The sequence below is a fragment of the Salmo salar genome, chromosome ssa05 (genome assembly GCF_905237065.1).
Source record: "Salmo salar chromosome ssa05, Ssal_v3.1, whole genome shotgun sequence".
Taxonomy (NCBI): domain Eukaryota; kingdom Metazoa; phylum Chordata; class Actinopteri; order Salmoniformes; family Salmonidae; genus Salmo; species Salmo salar.
Window position 1 is genome coordinate 76,296,380 of NC_059446.1, and position 18,341 is coordinate 76,314,720.

General features: G+C 43.5%; 1 protein-coding gene across 5 annotated transcripts in view; it reads left to right on the forward strand.

Moving 5' to 3' along the window:
- Nucleotides 1–998: 998 nt before the first annotated feature.
- Nucleotides 999–18,341, forward strand: part of LOC106575570 (SHC-transforming protein 1) — a 31,985-nt gene continuing 14,642 nt past the window's right edge. Inside the window, exons 1-4 of one of the 5 annotated variants that reach the window (XM_045718923.1) lie at nucleotides 1,040–1,296; nucleotides 10,772–10,818; nucleotides 11,660–11,777; nucleotides 18,041–18,205. In XM_045718923.1, the coding sequence (XP_045574879.1) occupies nucleotides 18,044–18,205 (162 nt within the window). In that variant the 5' untranslated portion in view covers nucleotides 1,040–1,296; nucleotides 10,772–10,818; nucleotides 11,660–11,777; nucleotides 18,041–18,043. Of the gene's footprint in view, nucleotides 1,297–10,771; nucleotides 10,819–11,659; nucleotides 11,778–12,163; nucleotides 18,206–18,341 lie in introns of those variants that run through there. The other 4 variants (XM_045718922.1, XM_045718925.1, XM_045718924.1 and 1 more) reach the window with 4 other exon arrangements.

An 18,341-nucleotide genomic window follows, 5' to 3' on the forward strand; every position in this document is an offset into this window, starting at 1 on the left:
GCAGTAAAGTTTAATCTCTGAATCCAGAAAGCCAATGAGCTGTGAGAAGGCGGGACGGAAAGTTACCACGTGTTTGTGTAGCGGAAGTACAGGGTGTGCAGTGTTGCACTGTTAACGTGGTTTTGTCTAGAAGGGATACAACTTTTTTTCGTAGTAGGTTTAGCATATCGTGAGCAGTAGGTTATGAGAACTAGATCAATGTTATGAAAATAGTTAGGATTAGCTAAAATAAAAATAAAATACTTTTGACGTCAAATTTCACAACCTGTATCCCTTCTAAACAAGACCCTGATAACATGCACCCAGAGTATGCCTACAAGATTATTTTATAATTATAACATTATTATTATATTAACCTCGACCAAGCAAAAACACATGTTTTAAGCCTATCTGCAACAGAGTTTACAATTCTTACAATGATTTGTGATAAACCATAAGAAAACAATAAGTAGGCGGTAGAATGTACCCTATGTAGATATGTAGACTGTCCTTTGTACTTAATTGGTAGAGCATGGCGATTGGGTAAATCATGGCGATTGGGTAAATTGTAAATCGCTCTGGATCGTCTGCTAAATGTAAATGTTTTTATTTTTTATTTTCTAATACTGTCAAGTACAAATATTAATATGTGCGCGTGCAAATATGGTATCTACCAGCAGAGGACTCCAGTGAACAGTATTCACTATGCATAAATGACTGGGCTACATGGAATTATCTAGACTATAGGCTATTTATCATATTTTACCTATTCAATAAGGGCCTTTTCTATTATTGAACCTTATTTGGTCTCAGTGATCCAATCATAAACATTATGAACTGCTATTCAGGTTTGTTCTCGTGCTCCTCGGTCAAGAAATGTTGTAGCCTATAACATAGGCATTACAGTTGCACTATGCAAATAATAATGTGTGATTCAACAAAGACTGTGTCTATGTGGTTTAATGTCAGTTTACTCGGTTATACCGTAGGCTGGTTTGTTATTGTTATTCTGTCAAGGCCGCTCAACCGCGGGCCAGGTGCAGAGAACAACACAAACTGAGTGGCAAATGACGTTACCATTTGTTCGCGGAAGTGGCTTTTTTTGTGTTGGTAGAAAGGGGGAGGAAAGGAAGAGAAACTAAAGAAGAAAAGTTTCAGACCTCTTTCTAAACAAATTCATATGCGCACTGTACGACAGCTGGCGATTTGAACCTTCACATTCAGCCACTTGTGTCATTTAGTTAGAGGTAGGCCTACGGGACAACAACAGCTGGGAGAAAACAAGAGGCACAAAAGGGACAAGGAGGAAGATAGCTGGTAAGTTCTCCTGACAAATGTTCAGCACACTTCTCTGGGCATGGTTTGGCCTTGAATTTTAAGGGCTGCGTGTTGTAACGTGGTAGAGAGACGTTTTAGCACATTCCAATACTAAAGCAATAACATTCTGTCTGACAGATGAATATTATTTGCTATAGGCCGATTGTAGGCAACCTAGGCTATTACTTTTTTGTTGTGCCATCAGTTCGATGTTGGCGAAACAATATTTTGCTGATATCTATTCTAGCAAGACTGCTGAGTTCAGTGTGGCCGTACTATGAAAAAATGTAGTTATTGTAACATTTCGAAATATAGCCTTGTGATACAAAGTAACTAGCCTAGGCCGCACATTAAACATTGTATCCATTCAACAGAAGTCGCAAACAACCGTGTTGTCACTTTTGGGTGTTTTCAAAATAAAAGTTGTTTGCTGCATAGGCTACTATAAATAGTCAGTTCTGTAGGCCTGGGTCCCTGGGATATCATTACTTTCCTCACGCCAAGTTGTCCAACTCTGTCCTTTAAACTGTTCTGGTAACACTTTATAGACCTACATGAGTACTAATACTGTAACAAGAAAAGTAACATCATTGTTTGTATTGGCATGTTGTTTACGTACTACTATAGCAGTATGGAGTTTGTTTGTTTTTCTACACACAGGAACTGACCACTATTCTGCTTATGTAAACTCCACAAGACCTACTATGCAATGGAAACTATGCTACTGTTCTTACTATGTAAAAACATGTTAATGCAAGAATATTACTAAATGAATCCCAGTGTTACCACACAGGTTTAGAGAAACGTAATCTAAAGTCTGACTAAAAAGGCTGGTTTTGGCTTTCTGTAAATGCTCTAGTTCTTTTTCAGTGACCTAATCAGAAGTTAGGATTACACTACATTTCTGTGATGTGCAATATAGAGCTTTAGTATATTGTCAAGATGGCCTTGTCATGGAGATGATTTAATGTTTCAATAGGTCTAGGTTCTATATTGTCATGGAGATGATGTAATGTTTCAATAGGTCTAGGTTCTATATTGTCATGGAGATGATGTAATGTTTCAATAGGTCTAGGTTCTATATTGTCATGGAGATGATGTAATGTTTCAATAGGTCTAGGTTCTATATTGTCATGGAGATGATGTAATGTTTCAATAGGTCTAGGTTCTATATTGTCATGGAGATGATGTAATGTTTCAATAGGTCTAGGTTCTATATTGTCATGGAGATGATGTAATGTTTCAATAGGTCTAGGTTCTATATTGTCATGGAGATGATGTAATGTTTCAATAGGTCTAGGTTCTATATTGTCATGGAAGTGTAACTATTTGTTTCAGACAACAACGATCATTTAAATCATCTGTAACAAGCCCTGACTAAAACAGTGCTCTGTAGTTGGCTACGTGCCATACAGAACATTCAACAACAAGCTGTGATGCTGGGCCCTTCATTAGCCTATGATTCGGGCTCTATTGGTGTGGCCAGATACGTAAACACACACAGTTGTTATGGTTACCTACACCTCAGTCTATGATGGGACTACTGTTGTTCAACAGCTGGCCTGGTCCTGAGCCCTATACTACGTATGTGGTTTGAGGAGTTAGCGAGGTAACTTTGGTCAACTCTGAGTTCAACTCGGGATAACTGGTACCACGACAGTGGCTCACCTTTTAGCCAGGTACATTTCTATGGCAACAAATCCAGAACTAACCTGCCCCTGGGCAGGCTTACTCAGGGTTAACTCCATGTATCCTGAATGAAGTATCACGAGTTAAAGACCAATAAAGTAAAACGTGTGTATAACTTAATACAATTATTATATCGATAGGAGTGGGGGAAAGGTGCTCGTGTATTGATAAGCACACTAAAGAAGACATTAACAGTAGTAAAATAAAGACGGCACTTCAACAAGCCTATTTTACACCACAGCCTGCTGAATTTGCAGCATAACTCTTTTCATTTTGCACAAATTAAGACGTGGCACTGACTCGCCCATGGATGGATGTTTCAGACTTGTCTCAATGAAAAGTTTGGCGTTTGACCAGACACGTGTGGCATGCATGCGCAGTTACAAGCCTGCTAGAGTTAGCAGCAGGCATATAAGCAACATCCACTGTTGTAGTACGGATGAAGCCTGAGCTGGAATGTGACTAAAGCTGGCTAGCTTTAGAAAACCCTGAGTAGATCTAGGTTTAATCATAGTATACCACTCTGATGGTTTGGAGACACCCCAGACAGACAGGAGTCAGTGATGGAGTGGATAGAGGTAGGCCTATGTGTCTGAACAGACTGCTTCATAATATGCCCAGCTCCCATATCACACTCTCACACACTCCTTAAACTCACTGTCAGTGGGTTATCTCTCTGATGGTGATGAAGAGGAGGAAGGCTTGACTGACTGCTGCATGGCTGGGCCTGGGGATAATACACTCTGAGAGACAGAAATGTCAGTGATAGAAATGTACACACACTCTACCAACTAATCTATTAATCTATCTGTCAATCAAAGACATCCTGTCTGACACAGAGCTTCACAATCCACCTCAGACCCTCTCAATCAAACCGGTTCTGCCCAATCTAATGCAGACCCTATCAATCAAAAGCAGAACCAATTAGTCCTGTCTGTGTGATAAGCTTGGCTGGGTGACACCTTTCGTTAACTCCCTTTTGATTTGTCAGACAGGTGTGTGTATCTCCGCTCAAAAATAAGTGTGTGGAGCGCGTACACGTATGCATGTGTGCACACGTGTGCCAGCCCTTAGTTGCAATTGGCATCAGTCTTGGATTTCACTCAGCGTCAGTTTGTGTATCAATATGAGGCAGTGTCTGACATATAGCTCACTGCCAGAGAAAAAAGCCAAGCAGCTGGCTAGATACTACTCTGTGTTAGCTGGCAAGATACTGTTTCAGCTGTTGTGAGCAGCAGCAGCTTATCTGCATCAAGAAGAGGTTTTGTTTCCATGGTTTTAAGAACATTCATATGTATGACCTTTGACTTATTTGGGTCCTTCACTGTAACACTTGATTGTGGACCCAAATAGTTTTCAGCGTGTGTGGAAACACTGTAGGAGCAGTTATCTGGGTCTCAGTGTGTGGTTGTCCGTCTCTTACAACGTAGCGGAAGAGATGGTGAGGCCTGAGCTCCACTTCCTGCTCTGCAGCCCTGGTCTGCCTCCTACTCACTTCACATAGACACTTAGAATACATGCTGAGCTGCAGACAGATTCACTCCCACATAGATACATTTAAACTAAAGGCCGACTAGTATTTACTCGATGCACATATCCCAAAGTAATTATTATGATACCACTATTCATAGATTATTAGATTCTTTGTGATACAAAACAGTGAGCTTTATCAGGGTTGCACATGCTTCATACTCAGGCCAGTAATATACTGGTGCTTCCTGTCGGTCACATTTGGTCAGCACAGTTAGAGGGGGACATTCCTAATGTCTGTTGTTATTAACAGGAGTGCATATGAACAGGGAGCGAATGGAACTCCTGTCCACTGAATGGAACCGAATAAAATGAATAGAATGGTTAGCTCCCGTACTTCCTGGTCTCCTTTATGACATCTCTGTGCCTAATCCTGTTTTCTGCCATCCTAGGTTCATTTACATTAATGTCATTTAGCAGACTCTCTTATCCAGAGCAACTTACAGATTGGTGCATTCACCTTATGATGGCATTGGGTCTGTGTGCATTCATGGCATTGGGTCTGTGTGGTGTTACCTCTGTGTTGGAGGTTTGTGAGGTTAAAAGGGAACTGTTTCAGTCTCACATCCTGCTCTGGCCCAGAGGCTACAGTTTCCATGGATTTCTTATTGTTTCTCTGTAAAGTGTTACACTCTGAGTTCCCTATGGTGTGCAGTTTGTGTAGTGTTACACACTAATAGTTCCCCTGGCTGGCTGAGCCTGTAGTCAGAGCAGTGGTGAAGGAGTTCTCTGTCTACCATACCAGTATGTTTGTGAATAAAATGATACGACTCTGAGTTTCTTCAGTCTTTGGGCTGTTCTCTTGAATTATCCAATTTATTTGGGCCATGAGTTGTGTAGGGCAAGCTATGAGTCAGAGCGAGTCTGTATAGATTTGGACAGGACAGACCTGTTCTGTGTGCTGTAAAGTATTGGTCTCTGTTAAGGCCTGTTGTTCTGGACAGTGAGGTGTGTGCGCGTGCGTTTGTGTGTACAGCATTTATGGGGCCCTGTAGAATTGGTTAATATTCATCAAAGCAGCAACACAGAAGGGAGAGGGACATGGGGAGAAGAGATGGAGAGAGACCGATGGGAGATATCTTGTTATTCAGTCAATTCTAGCAGTGACTGCCCTGAGAATCTTTGGTTTATATATATATGACATCTTTGCACACTCTTAGTGAAGACATCAAAACTATGAAATAACTGGAGGTCGACCGATTAATCGGAATGGCCGATTAATTAGGACCGATTTCAAGTTTTCATAACAATCGGTAATCGGTATTTTTGGCCGCCGATGTATTTTATTTATTTTTTAATATTTTTTTAAACCTTAATTTAACTAGGCAAGTCAGTTAAAGAACACATTCTTATTTTCAATGACGGCCTAGGAACGGTGGGTTAACTGCCTTGTTCAGGGGCAGAACGATAGATTTTTACCTTGTCAGCTTGGGGATGCAACCTTACGTTAACTAGCCCAATGCTCTAACCACCTGCTTTACGTTGCCAAGGTAAGTTGCTAGCTAGCATTAAACTTATCTTATAAAAAAACAATCAATCAATCATAATCACTAGTTAACTACACATGGTTGACGATATTACTAGTTTATCTAGCCTGTCCTGCTTTGCATATAATCGATGCGGTGCGCATTCGCAAAAAAGGACTGTCTTTGCTCCGACGTGTACCTAACCATAAACATCAATGTCTTTCTTAAAATCAATGCACAAGTATATATTTTTAAACCTGCATATTTAGTTAATATTGCCTGCTAACATGAATTTATTTTAACTAGGGAAAATGTGTCACTTCTCTTGCAAACAGAGTCAGGGTATATGCAGCAGTTTGGGCCGCCTGGCTTGTTGCGAACTGTGAAGACTATTCTTCCTAACAAAGACAGCAGACTTCGCCAAACGGGGATGATTTAACAAAAGCGCATTTCCAAAAAAAAAGCACAATCGTTGCACGACTGTACCTAACCATAAACATCAATGCCTTTCTTAAAATCAATACACAGAAGTATATATTTTTAAACCTGCATATTTAGTTAAAAGAAATCCAGGTTAGCAGGCAATATTAACTAGGGAAATTGTGTCAGTTCTCTTGCGTTCGTTGCACGCAGAATCAGGGTATACAGAATCTGGCTCGTTGCGAACTAATTTGCCAGAATTCTACGGAACTATGAAATAACATTGTAGGTTGTGCGATGTAACAGGAATATTTAGACTTATGGATGCCACCCATTAGATAAAATACGGAACGGTTCCGTATGTCACTGAAAGAATAATGTTTTCGAGATGATAGTTTCCAAATTTGACCATATTAATGACCTAAGGTTTATTATATTATAGTTAAGACTATGATTTGAGATTTGATAGAGCAGTCTGACTGAGCGGTGGTAGGCAGCAGCAGGCTCGTAATAGTCAAAGGTATATGGTTTAGAGAGAAATAGTCGACGCGTCATAATTCCTGTAATAACTTGCGGCTGAACTTGAAAGGGGTTCCTTCGTTATTTTACCGTTCATGTCTTCCATAGAGAATGTCTTGATCTACTTCAAATAAGGTCTGTGATTTGTGCTTAAACCGCCTCGGCGTTTTGATACCTGTGTAAATCTCACTAGGTAACGTTTGTCAACATATATTCATAAATCCACTCTACAAAAAAATGTATCTTCGCTTATATTGATCAGAGTTATATCCTATGGATATCTACACAGTTATAAAATTGGCAACGTGGTGTAAGCCTAAACCAAACACAGACCTTATCTAAAAATATCCTATGGAATAAATGAAGGAACCGCTTTTCAGATTTTGCTAGAAGGTGTCATGGGAATTATGACTCGCACTTTGATAGTCAATTCTTACCATGACCATTATTAAAATAGGATTTCCTGCATATAGAAATTACAGTTTTTGTTTTCAGCATTCATCACAGGTAACTTAAACTCTATTTTTATTATTCAAACAGTTGAGAGTATTTGTCTCCTAAGCAGACTCTTCAGTATCGTTGTCACTTCAGAGCTGTGTGTGTGTGTGTGTGTGTGTGTGTGTGTGTGTGTGTGTGTGTGTGTGTGTGTGTGTGTGTGTGTGTGTGTGTGTGTGTGTGTGTGTGTGTGTGTGTGTGTGTGTGTGTGTGTGTGTAAGCATAATAATAATAATCGTCCGATTAATCGGTAGCGGATTTTTTGGCCCTCCAATAATCGGTATCGGCGTTGAAAAATCATAATCGGTCGACCTCTAGAAATAACACCATTATTCTACAATGTAGGAAATAGTAAAAATAAAGAAAAGAATGAGTAGGAGTGTCCAAACTTTTGACTGGTACTGTATATACATTTTTACACCCAGGTTAAAACACTCACTAGACAGATTATTAGGTACACCCATCTAGTACCAGGTCAGACCCACTTTACCTCCAGAACAGCCTGAATTCTTTGGGACATTCTACAAGGTGTCGGAAACTTTCCACAGGGATGTTGGTCCATGTTTGCGTCATGGCATCATGCAGTTGCTGCAGATTGGACAGCGGTACATTCATGCTGTGAACAGCCCGTTCCATCTCATCCTAAATATGATCTATTGGGTTGAGCTCTGGGGACTGACCAGGCCACAACAGTAAACTGAACCCGCTGTCATGTTCCAGGTGATGTTTCCACTCCTCAATTGTCCAGTGTTGGTGATCACGTGCCCACTGGTGGCGCTTCTTCTTGTTTTTAGCTGATAGGAGTGGAACCCACTGTGGTCAGGACAGGAGGCAGGCAGAATGGGAATGTGTGTGTGTTTGAGTAGCTAAGTGTGTGAGTCGGCAATAACACCTTCAGACTGCCTGTCCCTTTTTAATAGCCGGGCAGCGGCACACATTCCAGCAAATAAACACCCGTTTCAAATAAAGCTTGCGTCTCACCTACTCAACAGCCAGTGTAATCCTGTGGCGCGATATTCAAATACCTTAGAAATGCTATTACTTCAATTTCTCAAACATATGACTATTTTACACCATTTTAAAGACAAGACTCTCGTTAATCTAACCACACTGTCCGATTTTCAAAAAGGCTTTACAACGAAAGCAAAACATTAGATTATGTCAGCAGAGTACCCAGCCAGAAATAATCAGACACCCATTTTTCAAGCTAGCATATAATGTCACATAAACCCAAACCACAGCTAAATGCAGCACTAACCTTTGATCTTCATCAGATGACACACCTAGGACATTATGTTATACAATACATGCATGTTTTGTTCAATCAAGTTGATATTTATATCAAAAACCAGCTTTTTACATTAGCATGTGACTAGCATGTGACTAGCATTCCCACCGAACACTTCCGGTAAATTTACTAAATTACTCACGATAAACGTTCACAAAAAACATAACAATTATTTTAAGAATTATAGATACAGAACTCCTATATGCACTCGCTATGTCCGATTTGAAAATAGCTTTTCGGTGAAAGCACATTTTGCAATATTCTGAGTAGATAGCCCGGCATCACAGGGCTAGCTATTTAGACACCCAGCAAGTTTAGCACTCACCAAAGTCAGATTTACTATAAGAAAAATGTTATTACCTTTGCTGTTCTTCGTCAGAATGCACTCCCAGGACTTCTACTTCAATAACAAATGTTGGTTTGGTCCCAAATAATCCATAGTTATATCCAAATAGCGGCATTTTGTTTGTGCGTTCAAGACACTATCCGAAAGGGTAAATAAGTGTCACGAGCCCGACGCGTTTCGTGACAAAAAAAAATCGAAATATTCCATTACTGTACTTCGAAGCATGTCAACCGCTGTTTAAAATCAATTTTTATGTCATTTTTCTCGTAAAAAAGCGATAATATTCCGAAAGGGAGTGGTGGTTTTCGTTCAAAGAGAGAGAGAAAGTAAACATTGAGTCGACTTGGGCACGCGCGCCCCGTCCCATTGTCCTCAGAACGGCCACTTACAAAATGCGCTACTGTTTTTCAGCCATGGGCTGCAAAGCCACGATTCAGCTTTCTGGCGCCTTCTGAGAGCCTATGGGAGCGTTAGAAAATGTCACGTCATGCCAGAGATCCCCTGTTTTTGTTAGAGATGATCAATAAGGCCATGAAATGGTCAGAGAGAGCGCTTCCTGTTTGGAATCTTCTCAGGTTTTGGCCTGAGTTCTGTTATACTCACAGACACCATTCAAACAGTTTTAGAAACTTTAGGGTGTTTTCTATCCAAATCAAACAATTATATGCATATTCTAGTTACTGGGCAGGAGTAGTAACCAGATTAAATCGGGTACGTTTTTTATCCGGCCATGCAAATACTGCCCCCTATCCCCAACAGGTTATTAAGGAAATAGAAGCCTGGCTCAAATAAAAGCCTGTCTCTAATAAGCGCCGGTTGTGTTCAGTGATTTTAAAGCAAATAAACGCCTGGGATATTAATTGAAGTTTTACAGTATTTGGTATTGAAGGATAGAGGAAGGGACAGACTTGGAGAACCTGAGAGGAAAAGAGAAAATCAATGAGAGACAGAGCGGACAAAAGAGAGAAAGGGAACCAGACAAGAGTAAGTGAAGGAAGGAGAGCGGATAGAGTGAGAATAAAACGAGGATAGGGACAGAGTGAGAATAAAACGAGGATAGGGACAGAGTGAGAATAAAACGAGGAGAGAGGAAGGGAGAGCGAAAAAGAGGAAGAGAGGAAGGGAGAGTTTCGGTTTGTTTCCCTCTATCTGTTTGTCTCACATGTAGAACTGTTAACTGGTCGGTCGGCTGGTTGGGCCTGCTGAATGCTGAAGGCCTGGCTAATCTAATGTCCATATCACCCCCTAATCACATTGATATACCCCCAATAACCGGACTATTTCTGGACCTGTTCTGTCACATTCACAACACACCATCTGACAGGGTTATATGTTGTGCGTGTGTGTACACTTATGACTGATTTTGGGAAGGAAAGCTGTTGTCTGGATTTATTTGACTAGTCCCTGTAAGTAATTCCTTTCATTCCACAATTTGTGTCTGAACATGCTCAATACTCGCACACACACACACAAAGACACACAGTCTTTGGTATGTGGGGATACAAAAACAGCTTGCCTAACGTGTGTGTGTACCTTTGTGCTCACCTGAGCACGGAGGTCACATGACTCTCTCCACAGCTGATCCCGGGAGCAGTGCATGCTCCAAGCCAAGTGTTTGTGAGGGGATCATTTAGGAGAACTATGATTCGCTACATGTACAACGCTCAGTGATTGGCTAAGAGTGTGTGTACCGTGTGCTGATGTGCGCTTTGGTGTTTTTAGGGTTACAGACACTCACAGGCAGTCAGTGTTGTCCCATGGAATACGTGGTAAGAACTTGAGACACACACACAGAGGCATATGGGTTGCTGGTTGCTCCTCCCACTGTCAGTATCTCCCTGCGGTAAAGGACATTGTTTATTTGTCTGTCTAAGCCATTTAGAGGTGTGTGTGTGTGTGTGTTACGCTGGTGCAGGGCCTGGTGTGGGATTGCTGGGTGTGCCTTCAACAATCACAACAATCACTATATACCGCTGTGATCTGTATGGTGAACGGTGTCATCACACTGTGGGTGTGCGTTCAACAATCACTCTGTATACCGCTGTGATCTGTATGGTGAACGGTGTCATCACACTGGGTGTGCGTTCAACAATCACTCTCTGTGGGCAACGCTTTGTAACGCTGAGGTGTTGACGTGGGTTCTGTGGTTCTCTCCCTGATTCTGTCTCTCTAGCAGTTCTGCAGTTCTAGATCTTCTTCTGTGTTTCTGTCTGAATCTCGGTTCTCATCACTGGAAGTTCTCACTTGGTTCCACTGATCACTCTGGTTTTATTTTTTATTTTTAAGACTTTAAGAATATGTATCTTGACTGCCACATCAAGTGTATTGTTTCTGTTGTTACTGTCCTGTTTGTGAGATAATAACCTGTTCTTTACCAGCGGTGAACTCAAGTGGTACAGTAGCTGCTTGACATTGTCAGGTTAAGTGTCCATATTTGGCCGTATACATCAAGGTTATTCACAATGCCCTCAAATCAGCCTGCATCTCTGGTCGGCCTGCCTGCCTGCCTGCCTGCCTGCCTGCCTGCCTGCTCTCCCCTCCCTCTCCTCCTCTGTCTGTTTCCCTCCTCTTTCCCTCCATCTCAATTCAATCTCTCCCTCTGGTTCTCAGGTTACCAAACAGGAAAAAGAGGAGGAGCCTTTTAGAGGGGGAAACAGCCCATGTGGGCTCTACTATCTCCATCCCGCTCTCCTTCCCCTCCTCCATCCATCCCGTTGTCCTTCCCCTAGTGTGTGAGATAGAAACGCTCAGTGCATATACTGTTGAATGATTTAGACTGCAAAGTGGGAGAGTGGAATAGGGGAGGAGAGAGGGAAATGGGAGAAGGAGGGAGGGAAATGGAACGAGAGAGGGAAAGGGAAGGAGGGGTGAGCAGATGAGACAGAGGAAAAAAAAGCAGCAGCGCATGAGAGAGAGAGAGAGAGAGAGAGAGAGAGAGAGAGAGAGAGAGAGAGAGAGAGAGAGAGAGAGAGAGAGAGAGAGAGAGAGAGAGAGAGAGAGAGAGAGAGAGAGAGAGAGAGAGAGAGAGAGAGAGAGAGAGAGAGAGAGAGAGAGAGAGAGAGAGAGAGAGAGAGAGAGAGAGAGAGAGAGAGAGAGAGAGAGAGAGAGAGAGAGAGAGAGAGAGAGAGAGAGAGAGAGAGAGAGAGAGAGAGAGAGAGAATCACCCAGATAGACAGAGAAGGAGAGGATAGACAGTGGGCTCGTCTCTCACTCAGACAGAGCTGGAAGGAAAGCAAAGGGGGATGAGAGAGCGAAGCAAGAGGAGGAGAGGAAGACAATGAAGGAGTGCCGTTGTTCAGCCCTGCCGTTCTGCTGTTTCACATTCCGCTGAGACGGGGAAGAGAGGAGGAGGACAAGCGGAGGAGAGGATATGAGATCTGGCAATGACTTTGTGATTTGAACGAGTGGAAGAGAGGAGAGAGAGAGAGAGGGTGTTTAAACATGAATATGGTTCTGATGTTAATATGGAGCTCTGTTATTACCATGCTACGGATAATCACCTCTACTCTGTCTAACCCAAAATAAGGAACAATTGTTTTACATTTTTCATTCATTCTTGAAGCAAAGGAAGAGTTCTCAAGGAATTTATTCACAACTCAAGACAAAAAATAACCTTTTTTTTGTAAAATAAACAATTATAGGTGGAAAAAAACCTGTTCTGCAGATTATTATACAATCACCACCTTTGTGGTTACTTATCTAACAGTTAGGACTGTTCAGGAAAACATTCAGGTTGTTGTTGTTATGCAATTTTTTTCTAGTGTTAGCTATTGTGATTAGTAAAGTTTATTGATATTAATATTGACTATCATATATGAAAGTGTTTCATCCTCTGAAGCAATATATGTTGTGTTAATCCATGTGTCCTAGCCAGTCTGGAATCAGCCAGGTTGGGATGTCAACATTGATTTGGTTTTATGGCCGGTGCGACGTGGGCCAAACTTTGATCATTTCCTGAGTGGTATTGATCCCTCCAGGAGTCTCTGGCTGGCCGACCGGCTGTAGTTTCTCCAGTTAGATGTTAAAGACCGTAATGGGTCCGTCTCGGCTCTGCTTAGCTGCTCCTGGGCTCTGATTTGTGGAAGCAGTCTGTTATCTCTTTGTCTGAGATGTTTCTGCCGCTGTCAGGATTTCTCAATATAGATCCTGAGCAGGCTTCTCTTTTAATGTCTGTTGCCACGGCAACGTACATCCGCCGCAGTCAGAGACAGACTGAGATGTAAAGTTATTTTGAGTCTTTTTCTCTTTTTTCAAACACTGGTGCTGTTCTTTCTATACGTGTCTGTCTAGAGTGGTGATGACCAGGAGAAACAGTCCAGACAGGACCAGACTAGTGTTGGGGTGGTGATAACCAGGAGAAACAGTCTAGACTACTGGTGGGGTGGTGATGACCAGGAGAAACAGTCCAGACAGGACCAGACTAGTGTTGGGGTGGTGATAACCAGGAGAAACAGTCTAGACTACTGGTGGGGTGGTGATGACCAGGAGAAACAGTCCAGACAGGACCAGACTAGTGTTGGGGTGGTGATAACCAGGAGAAACAGTCTAGACTACTGGTGGGGTGGTGATGACCAGGAGAAACAGTCCAGACAGGACCAGACTACTGGTGGGGTGGTGATAGCCATATGAAACAGTCTAGACTACTGGTGGGGTGGTGATAACCAGGAGAAACAGTCTAGACTACTGGTGGGGTGGTGATAGCCATATGAAACAGTCTAGACTACTGGTGGGGTGGTGATAACCAGGAGAAACAGTCTAGACTACTGGTGGGGTGGTGATAACCAGGAGAAACAGTCTAGACTACTGGTGGGGTGGTGATAACCAGGAGAAACAGTCTAGACTACTGGTGATAACCAGGAGAAACAGTCTAGACTACTGGTGGGGTGGTGATAACCAGGAGAAACAGTCCAGACTACTGGTGATAACCAGGAGAAACAGTCTAGACTACTGGTGGGGTGTTAGTGTGTAGAACCTCTAACCTATTTATGTAAATGTAGGCTCTGTCTAGAATTCTAGACTGAATTTGATGGTTTGCCATGAGGTATATCTGTCGTTCTCTCTCTTTAGCTTGTGCTGTGCCATCTTCACTGGTAACTAGCGTCCTGACCGGGACAGGTGGTATACCAAGCCAATGTCAGAAATGACTGGACTAATCTGGATTATAATCAGATGATTCTACTGATACTATATGTGGACATATCATTCACTTTGTACAGCTGTGGGACTGTGTAGTCTTAACTGGTATCGTCAACTGTGTGTTGTTTATGTGTTAGTGTAGTGGTGACTTTCTCCACTTGTTGTGTGTTTTCTATGTGTGTAGGAGAATCAGGACATCTCCTCAGGTAGAGGGCGCTGTACTCTGCACTCGTCTGACCTACACTGTGTTTTATTCTGTGCACTAACATCTGGCAGGGCGAGGGTTAAACCTGCTGCACTAGCATTTACTAGTGTTAACCTATGTATGTTTGCTAACTGACTCGTTGGCTATGTTTGTGACATCTCGTCACTGTTAGCGAATGTTGCTAGCGTTTCACAATTGAACGCAACTCTATACGTTCATCTGTGTTGACATTTATATTTTAGTCATTTAGTAGGCACTCATTTCCAGAGCGACTTAGAGTTGTGAGTGCATACTTGTTCCCCGTAGGAATCGAACCCACAACCCTGGCGTTGCAAGCCTAATGCTCCACCAGGTGAGCCACACGGGACACGTTGGCTACAGCCACTAATTGACCGTCGCAATCTGACCATCTAGCCTGCAGTTAGCATTCCACTGGTAGTGCTACAGCACTAGGACAAATAGACATTTAGAGCATAGACTATAATGGAGGACTTTTGTAGTTAAGACAGTCAGGCTGTGCTAAGAGCCTGCCGTAGGCTGTCGTAAGACCTTCATAGCCCCTACATAGCACTTCATAGCTAATCCCAGTCTGTATCCTGATGCGTTCTGGTGCTCTCTGTCTGGGAGGAGACGTTAGCTAGCGAGTGCTGTGGCAGGCTCGGTAGACAGACGCTCTGGTGCTAGACTGGTGGGATCGAGCGAGCGTCCCTCTGTCTGTTGCTAGGCAGCCAAAATCAAACGGCTAGCCCTCTGCTAGCCCTCTGCTACCAAACATACAGGGCTTTAGCCGTTAGCGCTTGTTGTTGAAAGTCAACTTTCTCTGGTATCGTGAAACTTTTGGTGCCAAATTGTCAATCTGTTACAAAGTTTTATCTCAGTGGGTCAAACCTGGCAGAGTAATGGTTAGAACATGTGTAAAGTGCTGGAAACAACACTGATATGTGAGCTGACAAGCCCCTGGTGTTATATTACAGCTTCAACCTCCACTATTCAGTTCTGTGAGTTGTCTTGCAGCTGGAGACTGTTCATGTAAGACAACTTTAGGTTTCTCGTTGGATGGACTATGCAGATTGTTCAGACTGTAGTTAGCTGCTGTGTTTCTAGTTAGGCTAGTACTGGACCATACAGTGCTGTGTCAAGAAATACACATGCTTCTCTCAGGTAACTGACTATTGGCTTGGCTTGTTTAAACAAGACTGTTTCTGTGGTATCAATAAGGGGAGGGAGGTTTAATTGAGTGTAATGACTGGGTGATTGAGTTCTCTAACAAGCCTCCAGTACCATTCAGGTCTCATTATCATCAAAACAATCCCACCAGTGGTGTCATCAGCCAATGACCTACATTCTCTCTTGTTACATCACCACTGTGTGTGTCACTGTTTCTGTAACCAGAAAAAGGCAACTTCTCCAACTCTAGCACTTCTGATGCTATGGTGCTCCAGAACGTATCTATCTAACCAGGGCAGCAATGTTCTAGAACAGCTCTACCTACTGTTTTAGCCATATCAGAAACTTCAGTCAGGGACAAGCCCAGCAGCTGGTGTTTTCTTATTTATAGGTATTTTTCTTATCTAGTGGTGTCTGTTACTAGGTTATGTGCATTGTATAGACTCTGGCTGTAGTTACAGAGTGTGTGAGTGTGGAGAGAGACAGACAATCTTTAAAGTAGAGGGACTGTTTAAGAGGACAGTCTGGAGAACGGGAAAGGAGACGAGGGGGGGGGAGAGGGGGAGCGAGAGATCATTTGGAAGAGAAGGCAGGAAGTGGTGGAGCGAGAGAAGGAGGAAGTGCAGCGGCTACTGAGGGAGGCACAGAAAACAGTGTGGAGGAGGAGAGAGGGATTCCAGGAGAGGATAGGAGAGGACAAGCTGAGGGGAGAGAGAAGCGCAGAGAGGGGGAGAGAGACCGCCCAGGAGGTGATCTGGAGGAAGAGAGAGGAAGAGGGGGAGAAAGAGAGGGAGAAGGCCAAGGCCATCCAGAGAGGACACGAGACCATCTGGAGGAAGAGAGAGAGGGAGTGAGGAAAAGAGAGAGGGAGTGAGGAAAAGAGAGAGGGAGTGAGGAAAAGAGAGAGGGAGTGAGGAAAAGAGAGAGGGAGTGAGGAAAAGAGAGAGGAGGAAGAGTTAAATTACTTAGGAGTATTGTCCAGCAGCCTTGGAACCTGAAAAACAAAGCTGCTCGCAGGAGAGAAAGAGGGATAAAGAGAGAGAGGAATAAAAAGCAGGAGGGATAAAGGTAGTTTTTCCCTGCCAGAATTGGTGTCTGGCCATAGATCAGCAGGTCTTAACAGAACTTTGCTATATTAAGCTCTGCAGATAATCTTACTCTGTTGTATCGACCCGTTACTGCTGTGCCTTGGCAGTGTGTGTGTGTGTCAGCCCTGTGTGTGTGTGTGTGTGTGTGTCCCTTCTGATCTACTCGTTGGCAGCTGATAGGGTTTTTATGGGCCCGTGTCAGGCAAGAGAGGCTAGTGAGCTACTGCCCCGACAGACACGCTGAAACGCGCACCCACACACACCAGACTCACACACTCTGTGCCATTTACAGGCAGTAGAGTAGGTTTCTACTCCAGCACATGCTAACACACACAGACACATGAGGGTAGGCCCCTTGATGCAGTAACTCATACCACCTGAGTGTCTGTGTCAATAGACAATCACATTCTGAGGTTGTATGTGGAATCTCCATGGTGCTCAAAGATGAACAACTGGACTTAAGTGCCATGCTACATTAGTTGACATGCTGATGTGCTCAAACAGCATTTTTCAGAACAGGTGCTGCATACTTGATCACAAAAATCCTTTTTGATTCTGTCTATTGGAAAGTGGCATTCATTTCTGTGGATTGAAAGTCATAAAATGTTGTAAGACTGACAGCATAGACACCAAACAACTCTGACTATCACTCATCAGTGTGCTGGGTTAGACTCTTAGAGAGCGATCCCCTCTGATCTTCAATTGCTCCTCTTGCTGCTCTCCTCTGTCTTGTAGATGAAGGTGTTTCTTGCGCAGTGTCTGCCACACTGCCTGACAATGACGGGAGGAAATAAAACAGGGCGGACGGACAGACAACGGTCACTGAGAGGGAAAGAAAGACAAGAGTGTGTTTTTGAGTGAGAGACTGATAATACAGAGAAAGAGAGAATGAACCACTGTTGTTGTTCAGACTGAATCACACCAGAGAGTGTGGACTTGTTAGAGAAACACTGAAATAACATTGAACATCTCAGATCCATGATGGAGCTGGTCCCTAAAACTAAGTACACTCACTTCCGGAGTGAATCTCTCAGTTCGAATGACGATACCAACTCCAACCCTTTCTCCCTCCCCCCTTCCACCCCCGCAACCCCCCTCACCCCTCCTGGGCTACCCTCCTCCCTCTCCTCCTCCTCTCTCACCCCCATCCTCCCCCCTTCCTCCCCCCGCCGGGCCGAGAACAGCCCCACCACGCTCTGTTCCTTCTTCCCCAGGATGGGAGCCCTTCGCCTGGGCGTCTCTGCCACTCTACTCCCAGGCCTCAAGGTCTCCAGCAGGCCTCAGCGGGCTCAAGCCCCCATGGGGTCTTCAGGGGGTAACAGTTCCAGCTCTCCCACTCCTCACCCCCCTCCCTGTCTAACAGCCCCCTCTCCCCCTCATCGCCCCCCTCTGCAGGATATGAACCGGCTGGGTGGGGCGTCCAGGAGGGCGCGGGTGGAGGGGGGGCAGCTGGGGGGAGATGAGTGGACGCGCCACGGCTCCTTCGTTAACAAGCCCACCAGAGGATGGCTACACTCAGACCTTGTGGTCAGCACCACTGGGGTTGCCTACTCAGTACGGGTAAGAGTTGGTTGTTCTGTCTGTTTTTCAGTTTGTAGGATGTAGACCTTTAGGCTCGTACTTGCATATTTCTTTAACTTTCCATATCTGTCAATTTTTCTGTTGCTCTCTAAAAATGATCTATTCTCTTGTCTGT